The sequence below is a fragment of the Drosophila teissieri genome, chromosome 3R (genome assembly GCF_016746235.2).
Source record: "Drosophila teissieri strain GT53w chromosome 3R, Prin_Dtei_1.1, whole genome shotgun sequence".
Classification (NCBI taxonomy): Eukaryota; Metazoa; Arthropoda; class Insecta; order Diptera; family Drosophilidae; genus Drosophila; species Drosophila teissieri.
Genome location: NC_053032.1, coordinates 21,335,361 through 21,350,239, shown reverse-complemented (window position 1 = coordinate 21,350,239; position 14,879 = coordinate 21,335,361). Strand labels below are relative to the sequence as shown.

At 47.6% G+C, this 14,879-nt stretch overlaps 4 protein-coding genes across 5 annotated transcripts; 3 read left to right on the top strand and 1 right to left on the bottom strand.

Annotated features, from left to right (window-relative positions):
* Positions 1–624: 624 nt before the first annotated feature.
* LOC122620792 lies at positions 625–3,439 on the top strand. Of its 2 annotated transcripts, none has more exons than XM_043798413.1 (2): positions 625–1,042; positions 3,094–3,439. In XM_043798413.1, exon 2 carries the CDS (start codon positions 3,096–3,098, stop codon positions 3,357–3,359), a length of 264 nt encoding a protein of 87 aa, XP_043654348.1. In that variant the 5' UTR covers positions 625–1,042; positions 3,094–3,095; the 3' UTR covers positions 3,360–3,439. The 2 variants fall into 2 exon arrangements, with proteins under 2 accessions (XP_043654348.1, XP_043654349.1); XM_043798414.1 differs by lacking the exon at positions 625–1,042 and adding an exon at positions 1,078–1,173.
* Positions 2,108–2,575, top strand: LOC122620791. Its single transcript, XM_043798412.1, has one exon. The coding sequence runs from the start codon at positions 2,143–2,145 to the stop codon at positions 2,452–2,454; it is 312 nt and encodes a 103-aa protein (XP_043654347.1). The 5' UTR covers positions 2,108–2,142; the 3' UTR covers positions 2,455–2,575.
* Positions 3,440–9,020: 5,581 nt separating the features above from the next.
* On the bottom strand, positions 9,021–9,729 carry LOC122621696. Its single transcript, XM_043799651.1, has 2 exons — positions 9,688–9,729; positions 9,021–9,536 (listed from the first exon to the last, which is right to left on the bottom strand). Exons 1-2 carry the CDS (start codon positions 9,695–9,697, stop codon positions 9,085–9,087), a joined length of 462 nt encoding a protein of 153 aa, XP_043655586.1. The 5' UTR covers positions 9,698–9,729; the 3' UTR covers positions 9,021–9,084.
* A 1,578-nt stretch (positions 9,730–11,307) lies between these two features.
* On the top strand, positions 11,308–11,886 carry LOC122621946. The gene has a single exon (XM_043799981.1). It carries the CDS (start codon positions 11,308–11,310, stop codon positions 11,884–11,886), a length of 579 nt encoding a protein of 192 aa, XP_043655916.1.
* The last annotated feature ends 2,993 nt before the right edge of the window (positions 11,887–14,879 follow it).

Here is a 14,879-nt window from a genome sequence, read left to right as displayed (position 1 = left end):
AACTAATTGCTTCGATGGGAATATTAAATACGGGCTAATTTATTAGTTTTCTATGCTCAGCTACAAAATCCGATGGTCATTTTGGCTGTTCAGCTTAAATAATTTGTCACGCTCTTTAACATAATTTAAGCAACTAATTTGCGAAAAATAAAATATGGCGAAGCAATTTGAATAGACAAAAACTTAATTAGCTATTTATTTATTTTTATAGGACAGAAACTTATGTCACTACAAATGCCCGAGAAATCATAAAGCTGTTTGAACTTAAAATGCCAAAAATAAACAAATTATTTCTAGTAATGCTCGTTGCATAGCCACCATAGCTAATAAGGCAAGCGACGTGATGGGGGCTAAATATTTTTAGGGGCCATATATCTCCATGTCCCCAAGATCCCCCTCGTCGTCGTCTTATCTGGCCAATGTCAAGAGCAGGAACCGCGAGAGCGATTAGTCGCATATCTCAGTGTCGCGAGTCGCATATCTGGATGAATCATTTTTACGAGCTGCACTCGAGGCACACTCATTTCTCTCAGTGCCCGGATGTCGGAGATTTGGCGAGTATTTTTATGGCAGCGGTGTGATGATGCGCCGATGGCCAGTTGCAATTACAGTTGCAATTGTTAACGCGCGGCTTCTGACGGCATTTAAGCGGTTTTGACTGACGGGCCACGCCCCCTTTACGGTGGGCCGCCAAAGCATTTGTCATAAATCAATATGGGAGGGCACTCGTCCTGTGCTCCCCAGTCAACTGGTGGCGACCCAATCCCTTTGCTGCGCGCTGTCTGGCAATAAGTTGCCATTTTGCTATTTTTGATGCACTCGCCCGTGCATTTGGTGCGAGAATTTTATTTCATTTCACAGTTGTCAGTCAAACGCTTTGTCAGGCCGCCGAGCACATCAATAAGCGGCGAAAAAATACGATTCAATTGAATTTTTATTTCTCGTTTTCGAAGCTTTCGGGCGACGTGCGTGCGAGAACCAACAAAATATTTGCATGTAAAAGAATTTTCCGCCAGCCAGCCAAACAGAGAAGCGAGCAGAAGTGAGTGAGAATCAAAGGGAGCGGTATAAAAATTGTGAAATGAAATTTTAGCATACGTGACGTATACGCAATATATTTAATTGCATTGAAGCCCTGCTCTTTGTTTTCCATTCCGTTTAATCACGCTGCAAGTATGTTTTAAAGTGAACAGTGACAGTGGACCAAATAATTGGGTTTCAGCTTTTGAGTGGTGGGGTGAATTTGAAATCACTGTCCTACCTGCGTGCGCTGGCAAAATAATGGCCTTGTCTTTGAAAATCTGAAAATACTCGGGGAAATGCTACAAATGCCACACGAATTAGCATAAATCACTGGGGGCAAGGACAACGGCGGCAGGAAGTGGGCATTTTGCAGCCAGCCAAGTGCCGTTCCTGCCGGTGGCTTCACTTAATGGCAGACATTAATAACCCGATTTAATTTATGGCCCAAAACTAACAAAAGCCCAATCCGCAAAACTGAGCAACAAAGGCCAAGAAGGGCGGCTACGAGGCCTTTTCCCAACACCAACTCCAACTCGAACTCCAACTGCACTGTGCAGTGCACTGTGGCAATTACTCAAGTGCGCCAGGACGAAGGACGTAATGTGGCTTAAGGCGGACTCCTCCCTGCGCGCAGCCAGGTGAAATTTGTTGGCCCCAGCCCCAAAAATGCCTTTGAGGCAGTGTTTTGAATTAATTAGCCAGCGTATCCAGGCGAGGCAACATCGTTGCTCCTCCGCTTGTTTGCGGCCTGCCTCGGCTATCTCTGAAAATAATTTACAGCTGCCGTTGATGTCATGAATATGCAAGCAGTTCGGCCGGGATGGGTCGCCATCCGCCATCCGAAGTGGATGTGGATGTGGCCCCCACTTGGCCCCCACCTGGCCAGTTCCTAGCCAGCTCGGCTCGAGCGGAAGAAACAACAATTGGGCAAACAAACAGCGCCATAAAATGCGAGAACAGAGTGGGTTGCTGGGGGGGATTAATGCCAGGTGAGCTTATCGCGACCACAGCATCACACCTCAGTTCCGCTCGATAAGATTTCGGTTATCCGTGGCGTGTATAAAAAGCGTTCCGCCGATTAGCATAGGTCAGTCCAGCGAAAGCCACCCCTAGTTCAAGATGAAGTTCCTGCCTCTGCTCGCTGTATTCCTGATCCTTGCCTGCTCCTCCTACTGCAGCGGCGCTGCTGTGGCCAAGCCCACTGGTCAGCCGGGCTGCCAAACGGCCGAGGAAGTGGAGGTGGCGCTCTATGCCCACTTCTATCTGAAGAGCTCCTACTGGGTGTGCTCCACCCAGGGCGTTCCCGCCGCCCTCGCCCAGTGTCCCATTGCCTCCGCCTGGCTGGATTCCGCCAAGGCCTGTGTTCCTTGGTCCGAGTGGGTGTGGTCTCCCACAGTCCAGCCGCCCAGTCAACCCGAAGTTGCTGCCTAGAATTGGAGATTTAACATTCCACGCTTTTTCAAAATGAATCAAATATGCAGTAATGTGAAGTCCTCTTTTTAAAGAAGAATGTCAGGCAATGTCTAGTAAAAGTAAATGTTTAGTTCATTTATTTGACAAATAACTTAGTTACTAACTAGCGCGCGTAAGATAAGCACAAAGACTTTGCACAGATAAATATGTTTGCTGTAATGTCAGGCAGTCAAATAATGGAAATTTTACTTAATTCGTAAATAAAATTGCACACTTTCCAGAAAATGAGAAAAAGAGTGGGAAATATGAACTTTTTTAGCTGAATGGTTAACTGTGTTTGTGCGGGCATTAAACTAAAGCACTTAAAACAAAGTAAACACATTTGTCTCCACACTTTTCTCTTTGTTTATTGATAATAAATTATTTATTTTAAAAAATATATGCGTGATGGTACGAGTGTGGAAAAACACTCTGACTTCACTCACTTTTTTAATGCGTGCTTACAAAGTTGTAAAATATGGTTGAAAATACATTTATTTATAGACAATTATGCAGCTTAAGCTTTATTTAGTTGCACAGCTGATAGGCTTAACTTATTTGGGTCAAATCAGAGTGTGGTTCCCAAATGTCCTTAAATGTGTGTCCTCTCACTTTCAGCCATGTCTGGTCGGGACTACAACGGAGAACCAGGCTGTCGCAGTCCCGAGGAACTGGGGCAAAGCTACCGCCACTTCTGGGACCCCACCGCCTACTGGCAGTGCGAAAGTGGGAAATCGAAGGAGGAGCGGGATCAGGATCGGCCCGCCCAGTTGCACCGCTGCCCGGCCAACGAGCTGTTCTACGACCGGGAGCGGCGGTGCGTGAAGTGGAAGGACTGGCAGTGGACCGAACCGCAGGATCCGCCCACAAAGCCGCGCAAATAAAACACGCCGTGCGCGCTTTCGCGAGTATTGAAACAAATTGTCGAAAATATAATTAAAAAGCGCTTTTCGATTTTTCCCGGTTGAGTGGTGCTTAATTTATGCGTGGCCCGCTGCTCGAAGGACATGGGCGTGGTGGTGATGGTGGTGCTGGTGGTGGTGCCAGGACATAAGCCGCTTTCGGGTGGCCGCCTCGCATGTTGATGCTGGCGGGGATTTGCTCTTGTTTTTCTGTGCCGCCATACGCCATACACCATACGTGCAACAATTACGAAATGTGCGTGCGGGTGGTGGAGTGTCCTTGGTGTCCTTTCCAATGGGGGGGAGGGGGACTGGAAACCAGGCTGCCCCCTGTTTGTTTGCGCAATTTGGTAAATTGACATGATGGCAATTTCCCATGGTCGGGTCCTCGTTGAGCTGCACGGACTTAACTTCGCTCGCTAGTTTTAATAATTTTTAATTAGCTGCGCAGCGCAAAGCTCTCAAATGGACAAACAAAATGTGTAGCCAGCTTTGTGGCAGTTTCGGGTATTATTTCCGCCCCCAAAACTGCACCGACATTTTCAACAGCCGCCGCCTAATGTAATTGCGAAATTTGTTGTATGCCCCAATTAAATTTGGAATCAAGCGGCGCTTAAGCGGCCAACAGCATTTAATTAATTGTATTTGAATTTAAAGCGAAAGTGGGTGTGTGTGGGAGTGTGTGTGTGTGGTCATTGGTGTTCGATCAATATTAAGCGATTCGTGTGATCCAGATTTCACTTACGTTCTTCCTGCTGCAGCTGCGGCAAAACGGTAAGCTTTGTTTTTCCGCTTTTGTTTGGCTTTCAGCTTGCAGCTTCGAGTGTGTGTGGTGTGTCTTTTATACGTTCATTTTGTTTTTTGTTTGAAGCCCCACAATTTGATATACACAAATCGATTTACTTGCGCATGCAAATAACTTTATTTGCTTAGTGGGTAAGCACGGCAAGAGGGGCGGGCAGCAGCACAAAGGACTCGCACAGGACACACCAGAACCGAAGGAAAGAAAGAAGGAAGGAAAGAAAGAGGCAACCGAAACTGTTAACAAAAAGTCGACAGCCGGGCTTGGCTCAGCAGCCAAACAAATTTGCATAAATCGCAGTTGGTAGCACACAACACAGCCAACACACACGCCCGCATCCTGCCACCCACCCAGCACCACACACATGTGCTTATTCACACCCATACCAATATACCAATATACATCTATGTCCTGATCCAAAGCGACACAGCCATCGACATCGCCATCGACATCGCCATCGCCATCGACACGAAGTGAAAGGCGCAAAGACTAAGTGCATGCTTAAGTGTTTTCTTTTCTATTTACGTGCCACAGCAAAGGAGTGAGCAGCAGTGTCGTTTGTTTGCTCTGCTGCGGCTTGTGTGCCAACCCAGCCACCCACCTAACCACCTAACCGCCCACCCAGCCATCCAACCCCCCAGCCATCCAACCATCCAGCCATCCAACCCACAACACGCTTCATATGTAAATCAAGGTAAACAGAAATCTGTTACAGCATGATACCATTACAATGACATGCAACGGACCCCGAAAACCCCTCGACTCGACTGGGGCCCAAGACCACCACAGAGTAAACTAGATACTTATACACGTGTCTCATATTGACTGCGATATGTTATACAAATGAGATATTGATGCCTCACCATTACAACACGGGCCACAGCAACAACACGCCGCCCATTTGGCCATTCAGCCAGCCAGACAGCGTCGTCCTCGAGTGACAGCAAACAACAGGAAGAGGATTGGGAGTAGGAGCAGGGGCAGGAGGAGGAGCAGGAGCAGGAGGAGGAGCAGGAACAGGACTACGCCCAGAACTAGCAAAAGCAGCAGAAGCAGCAATAAATGCACGAAAAGCCGCCGTAATGGAGAGCCAGCTCTCAAAGTTGGCTGTTTAACCCAATAGATTACCGCTGAAACATATAATAACTAGTAACACTTTTATTAAAAAATTTAAATATTGGAAAATGTACTTTATACCAACAAAAACTCTTTCATAAACTTAACTTATTTAAGCCCCTTAGGCTTTATAGGGTTAACTGGCGGCTTGCATCGATATGCTGTAACTGGTTAGCCGCCCATCAAAAGGTACTGCCTTACGTAACCAGATGCGGCCAACTCCAGGGAAATAGCCCCACAAGAAAAGGGGAAAGAGAAAAGAGAAAGGCTTTCTATGTGCGTGTCCAATCGCAAAGCAATCGAATCACACGGAGATACGGAAAATGGAGGCGGCATCAAAGCTTGGGGATGGAAAATAGAGAAAATGCACGGAAAACAAGCAAAAAAACGGAGTAATTAGAAATTGAAGACCAAGAGTGGAAAAACGTGGCTTTCTGCTGCTTAAAAGCAAACCATATCCTTGGCCACTCTATCTTTGGCATCTAATAACGGCCATAAGCAGGAATCACAACTTGTTCTATTGTAGTCATCCATAAATGTAATCGATGGCATAGAAAACTTGAATATGATTTTTGTGCAGTCACCGAAGAAAATGCAATTACCATCTGCGCGAAACCAATTTTGCAGATCAATATCGCCAAAACAACCTTAGTCCTGTGTAAAGGACTAGTTCCAACCCCAAATCAGCGATTACGAATGGAATGGAGAATCGGGCAAAATGCAATAACTGAATACAAATTTGAAATGTGGCGGAAATTGAAATCGAAGGCGTTGAAGTGATTTCGTCTCGCAAAAATTCAATTGGAACGGCAACAGCAACAATCGAGCAAATGTCTTGCACAACAACAATAACATCAACAACAACCACAGTGCGGTGGCACTTGAGCACCACCCCGCTGAGCACCACCATTTCCATTCACGCAGGTCCTAGCAGCTCGTAGTAGGTCCTGGCAGGTCCTTATGGTGGCAAGGCTTCTGGTTACGCGGTTATTTGCCCTCCCCTCACATCCTTCCACCCTGTGCACTGTGTACTGTGTGCTGGGTGCACAATTTTTCCGCTGCATGCAATTTTAATGCGATTTTGGATTTGATTTGTAACCGAAAAATAAGCCACACACAAACTTTTCCCTCTCGAAAGTGGTGCTGCGGTAGTTGCTATTGCCATTGCTGTTGCTGTTGTTGCTGGCTGGCAACTTCGAGTTGTGGTTGCATTGTTGTCGTTGTCGTTGCCGTTGTCGTTGTCGCTGCTCCTGTTCCTGTTCCTGTTCCCCCTTTTGCTGCTCCGGTTGTTAAGTGCAAATATAAATTCAACGGCAGCGGCAAAAAGGAAGGGGCCGAAAGGGGGGAGGGTTTGCACCCTGCTGGGAGCTGGGGTCAAATATTTATTTGTTGCCGCGCACAAATTTTATGCTGCATACTTTCATGCGCCGCTGCAGCGGCGGCAGCACAATGTGGCACAAGTCACCAGCAAACCAGCACCACCCAGCACCAGGACCCACTCTCCTTGCCACTGGCAGTGGCACAGTGGAAGCGAGGCGCATAAAACCTTCCGCTGCCATTCAAGTGGAAAAGTTTAAGCCAACTTTTCCAGCCCAAAAGACCCCATACCATTTGCTGTTCGCCGGCAATTCAAGCGCGAAAATGCGCGCACTGAAAAATCATTCAACGGAAGCCGCAGAAGGGGGTGCAAATTGAAGGAAGTCGGGGGCTGCCCATTGACTGTCACCACAGAGGCCTGCGACTCCAAAAATGCCAATTATGCCCATTCGACGGAAAATGACTTGTACAATGGCCAACTGAACGGAAGTAAGCGGTGCAAAGAGTCGAAAAGAAAACTACGAGCGCATTGCGTATGCGCCCTGTTGTCGACGTAATTTATGCGAAGCAGCGCAGCAAACTTAATTAAAGTAACAACACGTCAGCCAGGGGTCAGAGTTCACAGGCCGCTGGCAGCTGGCAGCTGAAGAGCGGCGAATAGTGGCCACAAAACAATTGTAAACTCAATTAAATCCAAGCACCACTGCGGCACTGGCTCTGTGCAACAAGACGGACTCTAAACTACAGGCCCGAGTTCTCAGCTCGAAAACTACAGAAGGCATTCTACTAGTCAACAGGCAAAATAATAATAATAACAATAATAATAACAAATTTAAAAATATATCGCATTGGTAAAATGTTTATAATACGAATCAAATAACTAGAAAGACGCCTGAACTATTTTTAATTATTTATGTAAAGCGCGACAGATAGTTAGTAAGCGATCAAATTAATTTTTCTCCGAGTGTGAACCCTCTGGTGTTGGAGCTATTCTCCCTGGGTTTGCTGATAACATACGACAGTTGTGACTTTAAAAATCCCTTCTCGCAATTTTTGCGCAAAACTTGTGCAGGATTAATGGTCCGAACGGCCCAGGCATCCATGCAATTAAAATGCAACAACAGCGGCAGTGGCAGGAGCAGCTGAAGCAGTTGGAGGAGCTGGAGAAGTTGGAAGGCAGCAGCAGGAATCTAAAATGTGGTGGCAGCAACAGCTGCAGAGTGGGCGGAAATGGAGCAGAAAGATTGCTGTGACTTTGGAGCGTTTGAAAACTCGCATGTGTGACGGCCGGAGTCCGGAGATAGCCACGCCATTTTAAAGTGGCTGGCGAGGCAGCAAAACGAGCAGCGGGAAGGCAGAGAGAGAGGGAGTGAGGTGAGGATGGGGGGCAGTTTCCACACTAGTTAGTGTGCCCCCCATGGGAGGATGGCGATGCTGCGGCACGGCATTGTCCGCATCCACACACACACACACAGAGGCTCCTCTTTCTGCATTCGCCATCATTGTACGGTTTTTGCCCGCAACGGCCAAAGACAAATAATGCAATTTCCTGACTAACTCATTTTGGGTGGCTGAGCAGCAGGAGAAGCCCCATTCCGGACTACACACACCCGACTGTAGTTCCGTGTCAGTGACACTTGGCCCTCGCTGCCTGCCCACTCAGACATTTATTACCTAGTCGGGGATGTGCAATCGCTGCGAGTGATCAAAGGGCTGGGAGTTGCAGTTCTCGTGGCGGAAAAACAACAAGGGCAAGGAACAAAAGCTGGTGGATGGATCACTTGGAAACCCACTAGATCTGCTTTCTGCTTTCAGCGTTCACGTGACTCCCTTTGGGGCATCTGACGCAATCATTGGCAACTTTTGGTTTCATGTTGCACCATTTCGCACACACCACACAGCACACACAGCACAAGATTAATGCGGTTCGGCATCGAACTTTAAACTCATTTTTAGCCCCGATGTGGAGAACTGCCACCAAGGACCTCTCGCCAGACGAACATGTGTTCGGGAAACCAGGAGCATGTCCTGCAGTTGGTCCTTGCTCCCTGCTCCTTGTCACTGGCCCCTGTAATTTGTCCCCCACTCGACGCTGTTTGTTTTGCGCAAAAGTTTGCGGCGACAATTGTTTTGCGCTGCGACAGCAATCCCCATCTCGCACACATGCGATTGGAATTTTCTTGAAAATGTTTGCTCTTTTTCCCAACGCCCTGTAATTTTGCGCTTCGCGAGGGGAAAGTCAAGATTTATGCCATACCATACTGAATGGGAGCCCGGAAATGTCGCAGCAGTTCAATTTGTGGGTTTCAATATGTGTCACCGCTTATCATATCAGCGCCACTCGACCGCCGCTCATTTATCAATTATATTCCAATCAATTTAAAGTTAATAACATTTCAATTCGGACACTTTTAATCGCGGCCAGTGGATAGCGCTGGAAGAACTATAATTAAAACGCCACCCATGTCACCATCAGTCATCGACGCAGTTGCGCAACGTGCGCCACTGGGACCACGCGAAGCATCCCAGATAGCCATCCTGGTCGACGAACGCCTTGCCATCCGGGCAGGGCAGCTCCTTGGCACCGTCGCTGGTGCACAGATAGAAGCTGGACACATCGTCGGCGGCCTGGGGCCGCAGCTTGCTGTCTCCGGTGCAGTCGGGCACCGTGGTGTCCAGGTTCACGCAGGAGGGCTTCATCAGGTCGGAGGGCAGGCAGCCGCAGATGGTGGCGTTGTTCACGAAATAGTAACCCGAGTCGCACTCGTCGGTTATCACCTGGCCGTCCAGGCAGAAGTAGAACTTCCTAATGTCCGCGCCGCCCCACAGCTCGTCCTCCGACTGGCACACTTCGGTGGCATTGCTGGCGCTGCCCACGGAGGCGGCGTAGCACAGAGCCAGGAGGCCAAAGAATATGATGAGTCCTGCATAGGGATCAGCGAATATCCAAGTGATTAAGATTATCATGTTCATAATTCTGGGAAATGTGCTATGCAAGTATCTCTAAATATTCCATGCGTTTCACTTTACGCAAGTCACAACAGTTGATTAGATTGTTCCTAAGGATGTGTTTACCTTTCAGCATGGCGAATCCTTTATCAGCTTCTTTTCGATTCAAAAATGTAACGCAGACTAAACGATTGGATGGCCACCGAGTGGGTTTTTATAACATTCTATCCAATCGGGCAACTTATCGGGACGGGACTATCATTGCCATTGCCATTGACTTGTTGACACTTCCGATGATGAACGTTCTGTTTTCTGTTTTGGCTTCTGGTCTTGGCCACATCGCTTATCTCGGCTGTTTTTCTTATGCAGATAATGGCGAACTCTTGGCTTAATTTGCTGTACTGCCTGTGGCAGATACCACGTCTCAAGTGGTTGGTTGGCGATGAGCAGTTCCAGGAACCCGAAGTAACTTTGATTTCGGTGTGACATGGCGCCTTGGTGCCAAATGTTGGGTTCTCAGTGTCACCTGGTGCTGCTCACGTCTGGGAAACTTTTAATTGAATTCCCTGCCAGTGGAAGCCCACATCGATAGCAAGCCTATTGGAATTTATGTCGATTATATTGTCAACTTTGGCAGAACTCCACGAAGTTTGCCTATTTAAACTTGGCGCTCGCGTAAATAGAGTGCAAAAAGTGGAGAAGCGAGCAAGTAAGGAAGTTGAATTGACAACGTGACTCCACAACAAAAACGGCTAAGAAGTTTTTCCTTTTTTTTTTTTGGTTTTTTTTTTGTTTCAGCAGGTTATGGGCTTCGTGTCCTGGCCGCAAAGTGACTTCTTAGCCGGCGGCAGCTGTGCCAGCTCCTCCATTTGAGCGCTCTAAGCCAAATCAATTAGAACTTTTGACAGCAGCTGGGGCTGCGACTGAGTACTACTGAAGCCATTCGCAAATGCTCCATTATCTCTGCGCCAGTGGAGCGTAATTAAATTTTCAACTGATTTCGGCAGCAATAATTTCCAATTTGACTTCATTTGAAAGGCAATTAATGTCTCTGCTATCGCCTAGATAAGCGATGTGCATGTGTGTCTCGGTGCTCTGCTCGTTTTCGGTAGTCCAACACATTAATGGCACTCTGATTCACTCGGCCAAGTTCGGCAAAGGGAATTTCTAACAATCGAACGTTGAGAGTAGGGAATTTTTTGGCCCAGCTCCTGATGGAAATCTTCTTCGCTCGTGCCATTGATTTCCAGAACTTATCGACCGAGAGCATACAACTTTAAACCAGTGCGTCTTATCTAATCAACAAAATGCTGCCAAAAGAGAGCGACGACGTCACTTTCAACTAAAATATATAGAAAAATGCCCGAAAAACCCGATGCCCGATGAACGGTGCCCCATGCCCGATGAAAAATGACTGTAAAAATAGCTGCGATAAGGTTTGCAGGGAACATGGAAAGTCATTGCAATGAGCATGGCTATAAAAGCGAAAGACAATGGCGACGACATCAATCAGTCGAGTCGAGTTTTTCACCAGCCAGCAGCACACACATAAATTTATTAACGAACCCAGCTTATGGCCAAATGATGAGAAGTGTGTGAAAATAAAAAATATCTGAATTTACCAGCGAACTGCCAGAACTGCAGTTTGCAGTTCAAAATAATAAAAAAGAAAAAAACAAGGAAAAGAAACGAAAAATCAGACATTCGGACAGTGAGCGAACGGAACTTTGTGTGTCATAATAATAAATGCTCCGTTGGCTGTTCGTGATGAAATTATTTATGAAAAATAAATGGAGTCACTCCCCCTGGATGCTGCTGCCGATCCTGATCCCGACCATGCTGCAGCTGCTGCAGGAGTGCATGGCTGCCACCGCCGCCAGCCCGGACACAACCACGAATGCAACATGCAGACATGCCACGGACATGTGGGGAGATCCGGACCCCAACATATTCTACGTGTGCTCCGATGGCGATGGCGGACAACCGCTGCAGCTGGAGTGTCCGCCGGGTCGGGGATTTTTCAGCGGTCTCGGTTATCTGGGCTGTGTGCCCTACGGCCACTGGCCAGCCTGCCGGCCCACGGAGGAGCAGGTGGCCGCCCAGTTGTCAGCTGGCTGTGACAGCACTACCACCACCCCCGGCATTGTGCCATCGCCCTGGGCCGCGCCGGATCCCAATCGATTCTACCTGTGCCCCAGCCCAGGTGCCACACCTCTGCTGCTCAGCTGCGCCGCCGGCCGAGGATTCGTGGCCAGTGCGGAGATGGTGGGCTGTGCGGACTGGACACAATGGCGTCGCCAGATGGAGTGCGAGGCGTACTACTGATCCTGTGGAATACCATGTACTCGCTTTATCAATAATCACTTCAATGGCCGGGTCTTGTCTGCCCCAAACTCGAATACCCATTAACTTATTGGTTAGTCATACTGCGCCATTTCACTCACTAGTTCTATCTGTAAATAAAGTAAAAAGTTTCTCACTGATGTGGGTGTTTATTGCTGACTGATAGACTTGTTCAAAACACTGATAGGCGAAACAACTGATTGATAATGAAATCGATGCCGAAAAAAATGTGTGCAAAATAATTTTATTTTGCCTTTTTATGCTACCGATTTATAAATAATTCCGATATTTCGCAATAATTCCTATATTTTGCAATAATTTCAACAATATCCAATTGTTTCCGTATACAGTATATTTTTGGATTGACCTAATGCTTTGCGATTTGCATTGCATTGTTTTGTGTCATTATATATTTAGAACACTCCGCCTGTCGGCGGCTCATTGTTTGGATCTACTTATGGGATTAGTGAATTCCGAATAATACCTCACATGCTGTGCACTGCAATTATTGCTCATTGCTCATTTGAGCATATTAAATGATGATGTGCTCTGTGATGAGTGAGTGCGGCGCATGGGGCGAATCCTTTTAGTTCCCACACTCCCGCAAAGCCACGCATTATCCTTTGCCATTACTCTCCTTTATGCCCTTTTCTGTCTGCTGCACTGAACTGAAGGTCTGAAGGGCTGGAGTTACAGAGTTCCAGAGGTCTGGAGGTCAGCTTCCCCGCCTTTGATGTGCCATTTTACCATGTCCTTCCCTTAGGTGGGGATATTTTTTACGGTACGGTACGGCATGGCAGCAGCTGGCTCTAACCAGGCTCTCAGCCCGCGTTTACAGGTTTAAGCCTTTGTCCTTGGCTGGCATAAAGCATGGCCCAGGTAAACGGCATAAGAATAATGACACATGCAGCTGGGCGGCGCATAAAAAAAAGAGCTGACTTCCAAGAGCTGACTACGCCGTGCAGCCCAGCGGAAATTGCATTTTGCTTTGAGCGCGTCCAGATGCAGGAAATTACTGTCAACTGTTAACGCCCGGCGTTGGATCACGACCCCGACTTCTTTTGTCTGGCTTTAATAAATCTTCAATTTGCATACATATTTCTCTTCGCTTTTCGTTTTCAGTTCCCCATTTCTGCCACGCTTTGCATTCCTCGACTGGTCGTTAATCAATGCCCGTGGATGCGATGGCAGACAACATCACGTATACGCAATTTTAATTGCCACTGATATAAAAGTGTTTAGCGGTTGGGGGGCCTGCAAATTAATTAAATGTTTACCTGCTGCTCTCAGCAGAAATCAATGAAGGCGACTTCTAATTTATTGCGTACCAGAGACCAGAAGACGACTCCGCCAGGACTCTCGCATCCTGCTGACTCAGGCTGGGCAAAAAGTAATTAACCGATTGGCAACTGAAACTGAAACACGGCTGATAATATCCTTGGGAAATACTACGAACACGACTTTAACTGCCATCGCTTGGGGAGGCTCCGGCTGCAGCCATAAGTATGCCATAAATATAGTTTAAGGCGGAGGCAATCAGTTGGGAAATCAATATAGACCGCCAGCATCATCGATGTGGCTAATAGAGAGCACACACTCCATACACTCCATACACTCGGGGGACCCATGACGCCCCGGACTTTCGTATCCTCCATGCGGCGTCTTTGTTAAGGGACTCTCCATTTCGTTGATTGCCCCACCGCAGGCGCAATAATATTGATCGTCTGCCAATGTTGTTCAGCTGCCCTTCAATTTATGTTCTCTCCCACTGCAAATTCAACCGGGCTCACAGACACCAGTACACCAGCACACCAGGAGCACCGGGGGTTAATGTGGCAATGCAAATCCCAAATATGGGCAAAAATGCAGTTGAAAGTGCCGCCACACACACACACACACACACGAACACAGTGTGTGATTTGCCCTGCAAATCCGAATGCGAATGCAAATGTGGCACCAAGGCCAGCACCGGTTAAAGCCTACACAGGATGCAAACAGAGAGACCGGCTGTGGGTGCGTTGCAGTTGCAGTTGCAGTTGCCACTGATATACGGGGCTTAAAGGCAGGAGCGGATTTCAGGGTCACAAATCCGTCCAGTAATTAAGAACTTGTGCTGGTTTTATATCAGTTTCTATATCATTTTTAACTAGTTTCTTGTATCTAATCCTTGGTTCACTGGCTTTATGATCTGTTATCTTGGTAGTTCCCTTTTTTGAACATTCAGAAAGGCAAACACTTAGCTGGTTAACTAGCTCCTTTTTGTGCCGCTGCTAATCAGCGATGAGTGACAGATTTATGATCACCCAATTGGGAGTGAAACGTGGCAGTGAGATGAATCTATTGGTGGGTAAGGCTGCCGCCGCTCCTGGCCGCCTGCTGTGGCTTCAATCCATTTACAGGTGTTTGCCCAGAGTCAATGCATACGCAGCCAGCCGTAAAACATTTGTCACATTTGCATTAAAAGCGGGGACCTGCTTTATGTGTGTTTGCATTTGCCCACCAGGAACAGGAGCAACAGCAGCAGCAGTGCTGCACCAGGATTGGGAAGCGCCCAATCCAAAGCAAGCCAGAACAGATCCCGTGCACCCGTTACACCCGTTACACCCTTTACACCGTAACCCACACCCGGATGGCTATGCAATTTATTTGCACAGTGCACTTGCCAATTAATTCTTATCTCAGCAGCAGCCATGCAGGTTGCTTTCCCGGCGACTGCATAAATCAATGTGCCTGAAATGATAACTCATGCGAGAGTGCAGGACGAAGGGTGCTCCTGCCTATATACGATATGTATGCTCCTGTATTCTGGCGCACAAATCCTGCTCTAGATCGTCCTCCGTCCTTCCGCCTTCCGCCCTCCGCCACTTTGTCCTTCGATTGGATTGGAAGGCCCGAAATGAGACGTTACGTGGGGGCATTGTGTGTCTAGGAACTGCAGCTCACTCAATTTCATGCTGTCAAATGTGCTGGCAAGA

Excerpts from the sequence above, each read along its gene's own strand:
- LOC122620792 (XM_043798413.1), top strand. The coding sequence starts at position 3,096 with ATGTCTGGTCGGGACTACAACGGAGAACCAGGCTGTCGCAGTCCCGAG.
- LOC122621946 (XM_043799981.1), top strand. The coding sequence starts at position 11,308 with ATGCTCCGTTGGCTGTTCGTGATGAAATTATTTATGAAAAATAAATGG.
- LOC122620791 (XM_043798412.1), top strand. The coding sequence starts at position 2,143 with ATGAAGTTCCTGCCTCTGCTCGCTGTATTCCTGATCCTTGCCTGCTCC.